The sequence below is a fragment of the Carya illinoinensis genome, chromosome 15 (assembly GCF_018687715.1).
Source record: "Carya illinoinensis cultivar Pawnee chromosome 15, C.illinoinensisPawnee_v1, whole genome shotgun sequence".
NCBI classification, from domain to species: domain Eukaryota; kingdom Viridiplantae; phylum Streptophyta; class Magnoliopsida; order Fagales; family Juglandaceae; genus Carya; species Carya illinoinensis.
Genome location: NC_056766.1, coordinates 13090882 through 13106615, shown reverse-complemented (window position 1 = coordinate 13106615; position 15734 = coordinate 13090882). Strand labels below are relative to the sequence as shown.

Here is a 15734-nt window from a genome sequence, read left to right as displayed (position 1 = left end):
ATCGGATGACTATATTAACTATTTGGAGGACTACTTTGTTGAGTTGTATGTGAATTTTCTAGTACTTAGTTTTAGATTGCCTTATGTTTTTCCACTGTGTTTATAACTATACAGATTTATTGCACGCATGCACACACTTGCACAATGCGTTGGGGATGTGTGACCCGATTGGCTAGTACCCCGGCATTGTGACTCCTGCCAAATCACTCATGGGGGTTGAGGGTGCTACAAATAGAGTGTTGATGAAATCTTACCAATGTGAAGAGTAACTGGCAATGGTGATAATCGTGGTGAATAGCATTGCTCAATGGGAAGGAACGATCATCATTCACCAACCACTCAGTGTAGAGGCTTGATGACAACAAAAAAGGAACCCACAAAATTGCATATCCAACGACGATAAAGAAAACATGTAGAAGAGGGAAAGTTTGAGAGTGGGTTTGTTGACTATGGTTTGGATGTGAGAAAAAGAAGAGAAACTGTGGAGACATGGGGGTTTGTATCGGGGTGGAGGGTTAACAAGAGAGGGAGTATCAAGGAATAGGAAAACTGAAAGGGAGAAGAAAAGCATACTGAAATGATGCTATTTTGATCTCCATGATTGAGCTCTTGGTGGGCTTGGGCCCAGGGTTTGGGTATTATATTCACTCCCCCTTTATAAAAATTTCATCATCAGACTTTTCTTATAGGCCATCAAAATCCCCATAAAATAAACATGGGTACTTGACTCGCATCTCTTCCTCACATTCCCATGAGCCTTCATTAGCAGTGTGATTATTCCACAACACTTTAACCAAAGGAATAGTTCGAGTTCGTAGCACCGGTTCTTTCCTTTCTTAAATCTGCACTGGTTCTTCCTTATAAACTAGATTTTCCTAAATTTGAAGTGGCTCATAGTCAATAATGTGGGCAGGGTCAAGGATATACTTCCTCAAAATAGAAACGTGAAATACGTTGTTTACCCCTGAAAGTGCCAGTGGTAGTGCCACCTTATACGCCACTGGTCCAATCTGATCAATTATCTCAAAGGGTTCGATATCCCTAGGGCTAAACTTGCCCTTCATTCCAAATCTCATAACTCTTTTCATTGGTGCAATCCTCAGGAACACTTTGCCTCCAACGTCAAACTCTAAATTGGCAACAACGATTATCTGTATAGCATTTTTGTTGACTATGGGCAATTTTTATTCTAGTTAGAATGAGCTCTACCTTCTTTGTTGTTTTCTGGATGCTTTTTGGCCCCAAAATTTGTCATACACCGAACTCATCCCAATACGAGGGAGATCTACACATCCTACCATACAACACTTCATAGGATACCATTTTAATACTTGCTCGATAACGTTTCTTGTAAGCAAACTCAACCAATGGTAAATGATGGATCCAAGTCCCCTTGAAATTCATAACACACGCCCTCAACATGTCTTTTAGGATTTTGAATGGTCCTTTTTGGCTATCCGCCCATCTAGGGGTGAAAAGTAGTACTAAGTCTTTACCCTATTGCTCATGGCCTCTTGCAGGCTTCACCAAAACTTGGAAGTGAATCAAGGATCTCTATCTAACACGATAGATATTCATACCCCGTGCAACCTCACTATCTCTTGCATATAAAATTCAGCTAGTTTTTCCATCTTATAGGAAACTTTAATAGGCACAAACCGAGCAGTCATCGTTAAGCAACCCATGATCACCTGACCACCCAATGTCCTTGGTAATCCTGTCACAAGATCCATGGAGATGTGCTCCCACTTCCATTTTGGAATCAGATATGGTTTCAACAAACCTGTTGGTCTCTAATGTTCCTCCTTCACCTGTTGCCAAATTAGGCATTGTTCTATAAATTTAGCAATTTCGCTTTTCATACCATTCCACCAAAAAGGCGCTCTCAAGTCCCTATACATTTTGGTACTCTTTGGGTGAACTGTAAAGAGAATGGTAAGCTTTCTAAAGAATTATCCTTTTTATTTCATCATTATCATGCACACACAATCTATTTCCGAACCTCAATTCTTCATCCTCTGACACACTGAACTCAGATTTATTTCTTTTCTCTACTTCCTCTACAAGTCTCACTAGCCAAGAATCCTCTTTTTGGGTTGCCTTAATCTATCTACCAAAAGCTAGTTGAACCATAAAACTGGCCACGAAAGCTTGTTGATCACTAGTGACAATCTCAATTCCCACTCTTTCCAAGAACGTCAATAACTGACGTTGAGTAGTAAGTCTTGCAAAAATACTACTGCTAGTTTCAAATCATAAGTGGGGTAATTTTGTTCATATGACTTCAGTTGGCATGAAGCGTATGCTATAACCTTCCCTTGTTGCATTAATACACACCCCAAATCCAATTTTGATGCATCACTGTAAACCATTGATTAAGCTATATTATTGTATATTTTATACATTTAGAACTAAGATATTTGAATTATTTCATGACATTATTATTTGTTTTAGATGAAAAAATGAATAAGAAACATAAATTTGAATTGTGATTTATATTAATTAATAGCATAGTCTATGCTTAATTTTATAATTTATGATTTAATTGATTAATGTTTCTTTACATACACAACACCTCTTTAATATTTTATTCTTTATTTTTATTTTTATTTTTATTTTTATTTTCTAATTCCTATTTCTTTTTGGGGATAAGAACACAGTAATACAGCATGAGGGAGTGGGTTCCCTTCGGTTTGGACACATGCAAAGCAGTAGAATCTTTTGGTTTCTTATCAAAACACGAGCGGGACCCACGTGGCTATCCTTTTGGTTTGGTTCTCTCAATAGATAAGCGTGCGGTTTTATTGGTTTTGGCTTGTACGCGAGGCACCGAGCAGACCTGCAGAATTCTTCTTTTCAATTTGAGTGGCGCGCGGGGGACCCCAGCGATTATTTTCTTTTTTGGTTTTGGAAGCAACACGCAAGCTTTGAGTTTGGAGGATTCGTTTTGCACGCAGGACGGGAGAGTAGTTTTGGTACATGAGGTATCTATCTCAAATTTAAAATTTTTATCTCATTATTATAATTTTTTTAAATTTTTATATAAAATATAATAAAAATTTTAATTTTTTCAAATTTCAATACAACTTTTTTAAATACCAAAATAATAATAATATTAAAAATAATATTTTAAACTCTCATCTCAAACTCAAAATTATCATCTCAACCCCCAAACCTCTCTAGCAAACCAAAGAAAAAAAAAACCGACGCTGCTCATCCTTCTTCCATTATTTGCCACGTCCATCTTTATTCATCTTATCTTTTCTTTTCAATCCTTACTTTTTATTTAATTTTAGTTCGAAAGTTATGGTGTCTTATTGAGATTTTCAATTTAAAATCATGTAGTCTTGAGTGTTCTATTTTCTGCATATTTAATTTTGATGTAGTTATTTTTCTTGCTCTTTTTAACCTTGTGTTTAACAGTAATTACAATTTTCATGGAATGTTTTTGAAAATTTTGTGATTTGAAGATAAGAATGAACCCTAAAATCTTAATTTTAGAGCTTTCAATTTTCAGCTCGTATTTTATCAATTATCTCTAATTTAGCTTAGTTCTTGGCTTAGTTTTATTAATCTCTTAATTCTATAGCATATTAGATTGATTAAAAGTTAATTAGAATTTAAATAATTTCAATTTTATTAATTACTTTTTTCTAATTAAATAAGATTGCTTGGCTTAGTTGATTCCTTGATTTTTAATTTCAATTTGTTAGTCTCGTACATTTCATTCGACACTCAAAAATTTATAAATATGAATCTAGTCCATGACTAGTACCCTTTTCATTTTCGTTGCATTCTTTCATCCATTGCATATATCACCACTTTGATTTCCTCTTTGTGAATATTTTTACCTTTACACGAGTTTGATTTTAAACAACTCTTTTTAAGGAAACGATCTAGAAATTTTATTCTTAATTATTATATAACATCTCCCTACACTCAAATGTACAATATTCATGTTCAAACGTGGAAGACAAAACAACGAAGAAATTGAAAAGTAGTACGTTCGAACCGTTAGACAAAACGTTCGAACATATATGCGAACATACTAAATACATGTTTGAACATTGAAGGCATAACAGCTAAGTATTTGAAACATCATACATTCAAACGTTTAGACAAAACATTCAAACATTATAACATAGAATGGCTAAGCCATTCTCGAAAATCACATTTGACAACCTAAGTGGCCAAATGCCACCGCTGAAATGAAGTATATACTTCAAGAGGCTTTTCTATGGTGGCCATTTGGCCAATAGCGACCTGTGGTGGCCAAAAAATGGAGTTTAAAATCCGGCCACCCATTTAGTTTGAGTTTATACAAATTTAAAACTAGAACTTGTAAAAAACACATGTAAAAGGACAAAAGAGGGATGCCTACCATTTTGTGACGATTGTGGTGAGGTTTGACGGTGGCGGCGACGGTTTAGTGACAGTGTGTGATGGTGAAGCGCAGAGATAAACGTGAAAATGATGTTGAAGGTTTAGTTTTTAGCTTATATACATGAAACGTTCGAACGTTAGTACAAGTAACGTTTGAACATGAACAAAAATGTTCGAACATGAGCAAAATTACATTTGAACATTTCTTATTGAATATATGTTATATCTTATAATATACTATATTATTAATATAATTAATATATATTAATAAATATATTATATATTATATTATATTATTATATGAATAATAATATAATAACATATTAACATATGTTATATATTATAATATATATAGTAATGTGGACGATAAATAACTTTCCTATATATGGGAATCTTTCTAGTTAGAGTACTAAAGGAAAGTTAGCGTGTCTGACATATAATAAAGAAATTGCTAGTGAGTAGTTAAAATATTCCTAAAAGATGTGTTTCATGGGTCATCGATAGTAGCTAACAGAAAATCATGCATGGAGAAAAGAATGCGCTAAGTTTGATAGGAGGGTAGAGAACAGAATTGCACTAAAGGAGTTGTCTGGGGACGAGATAGTGGAACAAGTAGAACATGTTAGAGCGAACAATTTTGGCAATGGTCAAGGAAGGAATAAGAGAAAATGAGATACAACAGAATTGAATTGGACGAAGTTTAGTATTTTTTTTTTACTTACCATATTGGTTGTTCTACATATTGCGACATAGTTTAGATGTAATGCACACAGAGAAAAATATATATGATAACATATTGGGTACATTGATGAGTATTAATAAAAAGACAAATGACACAATCAAGACATAGAAAGACCTTGAGAGAATAGAAATTAAACATAATCTTCATTTGCGGGTGAAAGGCAACAGGGTGGTCATGCTGCATGCATGTTTTACGATGACAAAAGAAGAGAGGAAGGACTTCTGAAAATGGTTGCAAGGTGTGAAGTTTTCAAATGGTTATGCTTCAAATATTAGTAGATGTGTAAGCCCTAATGACTGAAAAATTAGTGGATTGAAGAGTCATGACTGTCACATATTTTTGCAGAAGTTATAACTGGTGAGAATTCGTCGGAAGCTAACATCTAATGTACTTGTCGCCATATTCGAACTCTGTATGTTTTTTAAGGATTTGTGCGCTCGGATAGTAAATTGAGATACGTTTCAAAAGATGGAATATGACGTTGCTACTATACTATGTCAATGTGAGCAGATCTTTCCACACATTTACCTCAGGAAGTGTTGTTGGGCAGACCAGTGCTATTCCGATATATGTATCTAGTTAAAAGATATTTGGGTTGACTGAAACGCACCGTTGGGATAAAGCCAGAGCTGAGATTTCAATAGCAAAAGCCTATATACATGATGAATGATTAGCATTTTGCTCTCTATATCTTTGTAATGTTGAGACACAATTTAATCGCCCAAGAGAAAAATACTAATATTGCTGCTTTGCCTTCTCGTGAGCTATTAGTGTTTTCCCATAATATATGATATTTTAGTGCACAAACGGGTTACGATTTAATTGATGGAGAGTTGGGTAAAATTCAGTGGTACGTGTTGAATAATTGCCAAAAGATTAATGACTATCTCAAGTATGTCGTTGCATGATATGAATAATTCTTGTTAAAAAAATTTAACTATAACTTTTGCGCTCAAAATAAGATTCTTTTGTGTCAAAGGCCTATGGCCTAATTGGTATTACCTCCAGCTTCTAAAATTGAGCTCTGGAGTTTGAAGCCCCCCTCCCCAAATGTATCAAAATAAATAAATAAATAATATTCTTTTGCACCCACATACTATGAGCTCATAAACAAACTCAGTATAGATGGTTTCGATACATAAGGATAATCACTTTACGAGTGTCAATACTACATCTAAATCGTATGAAAATGATCCATTCATATTGGTTTGTCAAGCTACCAAAGTTTATTATTTGATTGATTCAATAAAAGGCGCTGATGAAAATAGTGGAGAGATAACTTGTCGAGTCGTACAAAAATTTGTTCTTTAAAATATATATAGAGTAGGAACGAGTGGGATCACAAGAATAGTGAAGATGAATATGACACTCCAATTGTATAGGTCTATCAAGAGGATGGAGTAGGTATTAACTTGTTTGTTAACCTCAGTGCACTTGAGTTACTCTCCTTAGGTAGAAATCAAATCCCACCCGTCTATCTCGACCTATCCATATTAAATGATCATTCAATTGAAGTAAGTGAGAAAGAAGAAGAAGAGGAGTCAGAAGGAGAAGAAGAATTCTGGGAGGAAGTTGATAAGAAGGATGACAAAGAGGTTGATGATGATGACAAATAGGTTGATGATGATGACAAAGATGTTATTGGGGCTGGTGCCATGGAGTGGCTGAGTTGTCGCTCACGGTGGGAGAAAATACTTCCCTTGTTTCAGTGTGCTACAAACAAAGCACCGCTTCCAGTGGTTTTTAGTGGCTGGGAGACGGTGGTGATCAGAATTCGTAGTGTAGCTTAGCGGGGGGAGCTATGGTGAGTATTGGTTGTGTGTGGACGAGGTGGCTAAAACCGTTCCTTTATGGTGCGCACGAGTTGAGTCGCAGCCTCTTCACGGTGGAGGGAAAAGGGGCTAAGGGTGTGAGGCTAACAGCTTGATGTCGTGTGTTTGGGGGCGACTGAAGCATATCGAAGGGAGTCACGGTGGTGGTGGTTATGTCCAATAGGTTGCCTCGTGACGAACTCAAGTGGGTCATGCATGCGTGATGGGCTCAATTTGATTTTGGTGTGGTGTAACTCGACTTACTGTAAGGGACGACCAAGACTTACGGTGGTCTCCATGGTTGTGCAATCGGCACTATGGTGGTGCAATGTCTTACCTAAGTGATAGAAGGGCTGAGGGGCGGTTATCGGAGATGGAGGTTTGTTGCGCTATTTTAGGGGCTGCTAAAAGTGGAGAAGTAGTTATGAAGACTGGTTGGCAGTGGTGAAGGCCGGTGTAAAATGGGGAGATGGTAGGTGAGATCTTTACCAGTGTGTATGGAGAATGGCATCAGACTGAATGGTGATGAAAGGAGAGGGAGTACCTACAGGGAAGATGAAACCTACAGATGAAGAGGTCAGTTATGGAATGGGGTTTGAGTGGAGTGTTTGAATGAGGCTAGGGTGGAGGTTACAACAACGTAGGAGAGGAAATTGGATGCAGAGAAAACTGAAAATCAAGAGGGAAAAGGGGAAAGGAAAACCGTCGGGGTGAGGAAAAGAGAACCAGAGAGGAAAAAAAAAAAAAATCCTACCTACCTGAACAACACCTTTTGTTGGTATTACAAAAGGTGTACGTCACATGTCGTTAACAAACGGATTCACGGTGCTACATCTGCATGTGGTAATTATTATATGTGCTACATACAATAATTATTAGTTGTCTGCAACTAAAATATGGAATAAAAAGATTATTTTTCTTCATTTCTTTTGTGTCGTTGTCATTCCCTTTTCTTTTCTTTCTTTTTAGTAAATGTAGATCTTGTTTAGTTATACCATTCGATGAGATGAGATAAAATATTTTATTAAAAATTTTTAAAAAAATATTATTATAATATAATTTTTTTCATATTAATTTTATGTTAAAATTTTAAAAAATAAATTGTTTATTATATTTTAGGTTAAAATTTGTGAAAATTGTAATGATTATATGAGATGAGATAGTTTGAGTTTATGTATACAAACCAGCCCTAAGTGTTTATGTGCAGCTATATTTTGTATTGACATTATTATATCGGTTCTGTTTGAGTCTAATGGTATAATAAATTTGTGTCATTATTTGTTATCAACTGGGTAAGTTATATCTGATGTGTTGGCATTGGGTTTTCCTATTATGATGTGTTTGCCTTCTTGACCTGCCTTTGCCAACTCTTAAGTAAACCATCGAAGTAATAGTTGACAAGTTTTTCTATCTCTTTGCCTTTGCCTGCTCGATCTCAGTAAACCATCAAACAAAGCACTGCTCTCCGGTAGATATGGCATCCAGTTAACTGTTGGTGATGCTATCATGGTGAGAATTGTTTTTCATCCCAAGTTTGTTCTCTCTTAGTACATCACTTATAGTCCTAGGCAAATTTGTTGAACTCTTTTCCAAGAGAACTCTGTTTTTCGTTAACGTGGTTGTTACTTGTTTGTTATGAGTTGATACCTAGAGTCATATATACTTCAGCTTTCAAATATATCTTCAATGTTTTCTCGTGTCACATATATTCCATTCTTGTATTATTTTGTCTTTCCATTTTAATATGCTCCACTTGGTGTATTTATAATGTATTTTTCACATCTTTTGTATGTTTTAGGCTATGACAACCATACGGTTTCAATAGAGTTTTTATTTTTATTTATTTTTGGTAAAAGACTATTTTTGACAAATTTTAGTCACCGAAAATGAGTAGTCTCAAACATTTTAGTTAACGCTGCAAACGGGAAAACTATTTTTCGCATCAAGAGTGGATACGTTTGCGGCGAAACAGATTCGCCAGTAATAATCTTTCACACCGATGATATCACCAACCATAGAGATTTTTCCTGGCGTTCTTATTCACTATTTGTAGCAGTTTCAAACTTTCAACATGCTGGAAATAATACTTATTTTCAATGATTATTGCAAATCGTTGCTAAAAAAACAGTTGTAAAGTGGAAAGTCTATTTGTGACCAATTACAACATTGAAAAAATGTCTTTTTTCTTGTAGTGGCTGTTACAACTAAGGTGTGTAAGCCCTGCATACTCATTTTGGAAAGATAAAAGAGAGAGAGAAGTGAAGTCCACTCTTAAAGATATGATCTTTCACGTGAGTTTTAGATTTTTTTTTTTTTTTCAAAAGAAAATATGCATAACTTATAACATAATAATTGAGAACACAAATATCGTTTCACTTTATAAATTTGGGAATTTTGTATGCAATTATAAGTTAAGACTTACAAAGAAATTATTCTCAACTAGATTCTTCTTTTGCATGATCACTTTTAGATCTAGAGAGAGATTAATATGTGGACTTGCGCGCAGGCGTGTGCATATGAATCTCCACGCATGCATGTACATGTCTATCATCATTTACTCCCACCAAACACATATTTGTAGTTGACTAGTCTGCAGTTATCTGCAAAGTGTAAATGTCTATCATCTTGGAGTTTGGGTAGAAGACTCTGCATGAGGATCTCATAAGTATTGCAAAAATTATGAATCTCCACGCATGCATGCATGTACATATCGGTAGCACTCATCACATATAAAACATATGGAATTCGTGGATGAATGCGACGCACAATTTTCAGCACTGTATTGCATGTGTATCTAGAAAACAATTTTCTTGGGACAAAAAATCGAGTGCCAGACTGAGAAAAAGAAAATCTATTCATTATGCATGTATTGACTAACATAATGGATCGGAGGCCATCGAACATAGATCAGGTGCATGGCTTTCCATATACTAGGTTCCAATATTAATGTTCAATCATGTAGGCATATTGTAATTGCCAATTTAATTATTACAGTAATTACGTACCAACTTTTACGTGCATGGTGCAAAGCGGCACTTTTTAATTTATTGGAAAACTAAATCAAGCAAAGTTATGGAAATCTTGATCAAAGCCCGGCCAATTCTGAGACCCATGCGGCATGCATGCAGGCATGAATTCTATTTGATGGTCTTCGGTGCATAAAGCTTTGAAGGTAGGCGAGGTGCGATGAGAATCTCGAGGGGAGTGGTTTTCATGTTCGTCAGTCCAAAGCCCTCAGTCATATCAACCGGTGCATTCGAGAGACTTGAGATCTCAAACATGTGCAAAATACGAGCCAGTGTCAAATGTACCACTTGAAGGGCTAAAGTTACTCCGGGGCACACTCTTCGACCACTTCCGAATGGGATCAATTCAAAATTTTTGCCCCTGACATCAAAATCCTTGTGGGTTGATAAAAATCTTTCCGGCTTAAACTCCAAAGGGTCTGACCATATCTGTGGATCCGTTTGAATTTTCCAAATGTTGATAATGAGTCGGGTGCCTTTAGGGACATGGTATCCGCCTACGATGCAGTCCTCACTGAATTCTCTCGGCGATCCTAATGGAGCTGCTGGATATAAACGTAATGTCTCTTTGACAATGGCTTGGAGATAGACCAATTTACTGATATCTGAGTCCTCAACAAGTCTTTCCTTTCCTACTTGGATGTCAAGCTCATCTTGGGCCTTTTTAAGCACATGCCGATTATTTAGCAAGAGCGATATCGCCCATGTTAGGGTAACTGTGTTAGTGTCACCGGCCCCTGCGATCAGATTCTGCAAGGTGCAATTTTGTTGAAAATTCATAACTCATTACCTTGAAGGTGGAATTGCAACAACACAATCATTCTTCTTCAAAACAATCATAGCTGAACAAACGATCTTTGTTTTATTTTTCTATTTTATTATATAATAACTTCTTGAGCACACAAAACAGAAATCAAGAGATTGTTATATACATCGGGTTATGCAGGAACCCATGCAAGTTCAAACCTTGTGAAGCAAAAATTGAGGAAAATAAAATACAGCAATTATTTTTCTGCGCAAATATTGCAGAATATATAGAAGAGAAAAGCGAATGCCTACCGAACATGTGGCTTTGTTGATTGTATCCACATCAAAATTGCCTGCAAGCTGGTCTGCACCTTGGAGGATAGAAAGCATTACGTCCATGAAATCTTGCTCCCCTTTACCCTCGTCCAAAGCCCTCTTACGCTTATGTTCTTCCAGCCATTCCCCAATGATACTGTCCAATTCTTTGGCAGTTCTCTTCATGGCCTTCTCATGTCCACCCAAATCCAACCAACCAAGGCAAGGAATGGCATCCGACACCACGAACAACCCAAGCAAACGAAAAAACTCCCTTAATGCTTTTTGCAAACTACGTGCCTTTTCTTTGTTATGATCCTCTATACTGGTAGAAAATTGGTACCGCTTTCCCGCAACCATCCTAACAATCAAGTTAAGATTCATGTCCCCAATCCACTGCTTCAGTTCCACCATAACCTGGCCTGAGTTGTCCCTGTGCTTGGTCCAAACTTTGTATAGCTGTTCTAAGGAGGTCTCAACTTCGGAGACTCGAACGTGAGAAAGAAGTTCAAGCCGACGATTAGAGAGTAGCTCTACGGAGACTATTTTACGTAATTCACGCCAATAGGAACCATAGGCTGCGAGGCCGAACATGGCATAGTTATAGCCCATGTGCTTTGAAGCAACAAGTTTGGGACGAGAGGTAACGGCGACATCGTTGGTTGTGAAGCACTCCTTAACCACCTCCCAATTGCTCAACACCAAGGCCGGCTGCAACCCTATCTGGATAATGAAAGCAGGACCGTATTTGTCTGCCAAGGCTCCCAAAGTTTTGTGGGGTAGTTCGCCTCCTCCCAATAGAGGCAGGTGACCCACTATAGGCCATGCACCCGCTGGACTTGGTGGGGTTTTGAGCAAGCCATCTTTAGACCTCCTTAAAAGATGGAAGAACAACAGAGCTATGGCAAGTGCTCCAACTACAACAGAATTTAGGTAAGGAGAGAGAAGGGAAAGAAGATCCATTCTTGGCGACAATATTTTGCAAGAGGCAGCTTGGAGGATATCTTTTCGTGAACTTATAATGCTGTTATCACCGTATGTTCCAACTGTTGATTTTTTTGGGGTGATATAAAGTGGAAAATCAAATTATCATAATTTAATACACACGTGGCCTTCTTATCTTCTTTAACAGCCATAGATCTCAGAACTTGCGGACGCTAAGAAGTGATCTACCGGGTCATGTCAGCAGATCACTGAAATAATTGTAGGATAGCAATGTGCTTTTTAGTATTCTTCTAATTTTTAAAGACTCAAAAGGGTACAAAAATATAAAAAAAAAAATCAACTAATAAGTCTTCTCCGGCTTAAATCATGCAAACTTTATCCTTTGTAAAGTTACATTTTACATATTACCCTTTTGAAAAATACTGCCGACAATGATGGCTTATTCTTGAGTTATTTTATTCTTAATTATGAGGGTAGAACATCCCATGCTAAATGATAAGATTTAATTTATAAAATTATCAAATTTTAAAATTTATTTTTTAAACTAAATTATAACATGTAAACATTTTAATAGGTGTACCTATATGAGTTTGAGAATAGATTTTTTTCATTTTTAAAAATGAGGATAGTTATCCCTATTGTGCAATCTTAATTTTCTCATTTCACATAATTTAGCTGCTCAGATTGATGTTGATTTGTCTCTGTGTTGCAATCTTTTCAACGAAGCTATTAGAGACGAGATTAATCAACATGTAACTAGAGCTTTGATGCTCTTTTTTTTAATGCAAATGCAAAGGTTTGAGCTGTAATATTTAGGGCTTGTTTAGGAAGTGAGAAAAGATAAGAATTCTATAAATAATAATAACAGTAAAAATATTTGAGTTAAGATATTCTACTGAGTTTTAGAAAACAAGAGAAAAAAAGTTAAATTTAGGGCTTATTATTTTTGTTTTGTAATTTTAGAAATTTGTAAAAGTTGAATATTTGAAATTAAAATGTATTTATGTTTTTGATGTTTGCCAGATAGTTATGCTACAAATCTCGATAGATGTGTGAGTCCTGATAAATGGAAAATAAGTAGATTGAAAAGTCATAATTATCACATATTTTTACAAAAATTATTATCAATAGGAATTCATGGGAAGCTAACTTCTAATGTACGTGTCGTCATAACTAAATTATACATGCTTTTCAAGAATTTGTGCACTCTGGTAGTAAATCAAGATGTGTTACAAAAAATGGAAGACGACATTGCAATAATATGTTAATTTAAGCATATTTTTTCGCCATCATTTTTTGACGTAATGGTCCATTTAGCAATGCATTTACCTCGAGAGGTCCTATTAGGTAGACCAATGTAGTTTCGTTGGATGTATTTAGTTAAGAGATTTTTGGATAGGCCAGAGCACAGTATTGGGAATAAAGCCTAAGCTGAGCGGTCAATAGTAGAGGCTTATACACACAATGAATGGTTGACATTTTGCTCTCTATATCTCGATTAAGACATGCTTTAATCGAGAAGAGCGGAATGCTGATTTTGCTACCTCTTGCCCTCGTGAGCTATCTATGTTTTTTTCAAAATGTACAACCCTTAGGTGCTCAAACAGGATATGACTTAATCGGTGGACAGTTAGAAAAAGCTCGGTGATACATGTTGACTAATTATTGTGAGATTGATGATTATCTCAAGAATACTTCTAATTGTTATACAATCTATTAAAGTACTACTACATCAAAGGCATTCAAATAGTATATTCTTTTTACTTCTATATAGTGAACACATCAACAATTTAGCATAGAAGGCATAGAGATCAAATGTAGAGGTGAGGCACGAAGAAGCATTTACAGGATGGTTTGAATAACGTGTATGCATTTAAATGTCCCGTATGGTAGAATGTTTGTAAACCATTTTAATTTATAGTAACTTTGTATAATTTTGTTACTATTTCACTTGTTAGATTTTGGAATAACGTGCTCATGATCTAGAATTAGTTTTTTTTTAATTGCATGTATTTGGCTCGTTGTCCTTCAAACAGAGCACTTCAATATAATACATGCATGACTCGAGATTATAGGTTCCATACTATGAACCATGAAAGTAATTGAAAGATGCAAAACTGTGGTGTGTTGGTCGAGGGAAGTTATGAAATAGAGGATATTGACTACTATGGTGTCTTACGTGGCATTATCGGACTGAAATACCTAGGCTGGAATGTGACATATATATATAAATGTAATTGGTAGGATCTAGGAGGTAGTCAAGTATCGATATATAAGGATAGTCAGTTTATAAGTTTCAACACTGCATATAAATGGTATGAAGATGATCCATTTGTATTAGCTTGTCAAGCTACCTAAGTCTATTTCTTGATTGATCCATTGAAAGGGTCCGATAAAGCTAGTGGAGAGACAACTTGACGAGTCATATAGAAGTTTGTTCCTCGTAATATTTATGATGCAGAATTAGTAGTGGATCACAATTATAGTGGAGATGAAGATGACATTCTGATTATAAAGGCTTACCAGAAAGATGGAAAGGGTTAATTTATTTGTTGACCTTGTGCACTCGAACTAATCCTCTTATATAGAGATGACGTCTCACCCATACTTCTCAACCCATCCGTATTAAATAATCATTCGGTTGATGATTTTGACAAATCACAAAAATCAAAACAAGAAGAATAAGTCGATGAAGAAGATGATGATGAGGGACAAGATTACAAAAATGTTATTGAAGGAGATTCTGAAACAAGCACGGAAAATACATTTGAAGATGAAGAATAAAACTATTAAATGTTTAGTTTACTTAGATTAGGCTATTTCTTTTTTCATAATTATTTCTAAGCTAATTTGTTGAAATAATAATGCTTTTCAAGGATGCTACCAGAATGACAATGAAGAAATGTGCCTCTTTTATCTAGTCCCAAACTAGTTGAGGACTCGCTCTTGATCAAGTTGATACATGAGGCAGACAGCCAGTCCACACCGACTAGTAAGTAAATTGTTGTTGATAATTAATTATATTTGAATTCTTGAGAAGAAATTGATTTTAATAATTTTAAATATATTAGCTGATGTCTTGTCACATTTCGGTTGTGGCTTAACACGTGGTCTGGCTTTGGAAAAAAATAGTAGGCATCGAAAAATCAAGGTTAACATCCCCGATAAGTCCACTGGAGTGTGGATGATAGTGCAGCATTGCTTTCTTCCTATGTCATAACACTAGTTCGAGCTTATGTACTATTTTATATGCGATCTTGGCGAGATGTTCTGAATGAGGTTAAGGATCACATTCGGAGTCATGTATTGGTCAGTTTATATACCCTTTCTAGAGATGTTTTAATTTCATATTTTTGACGCAATTCACTTCTTAAGATGAATTTGATCTAAATTTTGGCAGTAGTGTGGAAGTATGTATTGTGAATGAGTTGATGGCATCATTATTTGGCATCACAAGGGATGATATCATGACCGCTTCAAGAATTTTGAGACGCTGGAAGAGGCTACTCAGTCCCCTTTTAAAAAAAAAAAAAAGTTAGAAGATTGAAGCAGGTGTTGTGATCTTTTCGCAAGCCAAGATTATCAGGTATTCTAGATTTTTTCCCTATAACTTATTTACATTTATATTGGTTTCACTGATTATATTTAACGTTGCTAATTTCTCCTACAACTCTTAATTTCTAACAATGCACAGAATAGAACATCTTTGACAATCTACAATCGAGCCGATTCATGGTCATTCCAAAGCCTTGTAGTTAAGATGCT

General features: G+C 35.7%; 1 protein-coding gene across 1 annotated transcript; it reads right to left on the bottom strand.

Moving 5' to 3' along the window:
• Positions 1 to 9772: 9772 nt before the first annotated feature.
• LOC122295430 (cytochrome P450 CYP82D47-like) lies at positions 9773 to 12067 on the bottom strand. Its single transcript, XM_043104448.1, has 2 exons — positions 11022 to 12067; positions 9773 to 10712 (listed from the first exon to the last, which is right to left on the bottom strand). Exons 1-2 carry the CDS (start codon positions 11985 to 11987, stop codon positions 10074 to 10076), a joined length of 1605 nt encoding a protein of 534 aa, XP_042960382.1. The 5' UTR covers positions 11988 to 12067; the 3' UTR covers positions 9773 to 10073.
• Positions 12068 to 15734: the final 3667 nt, after the last annotated feature.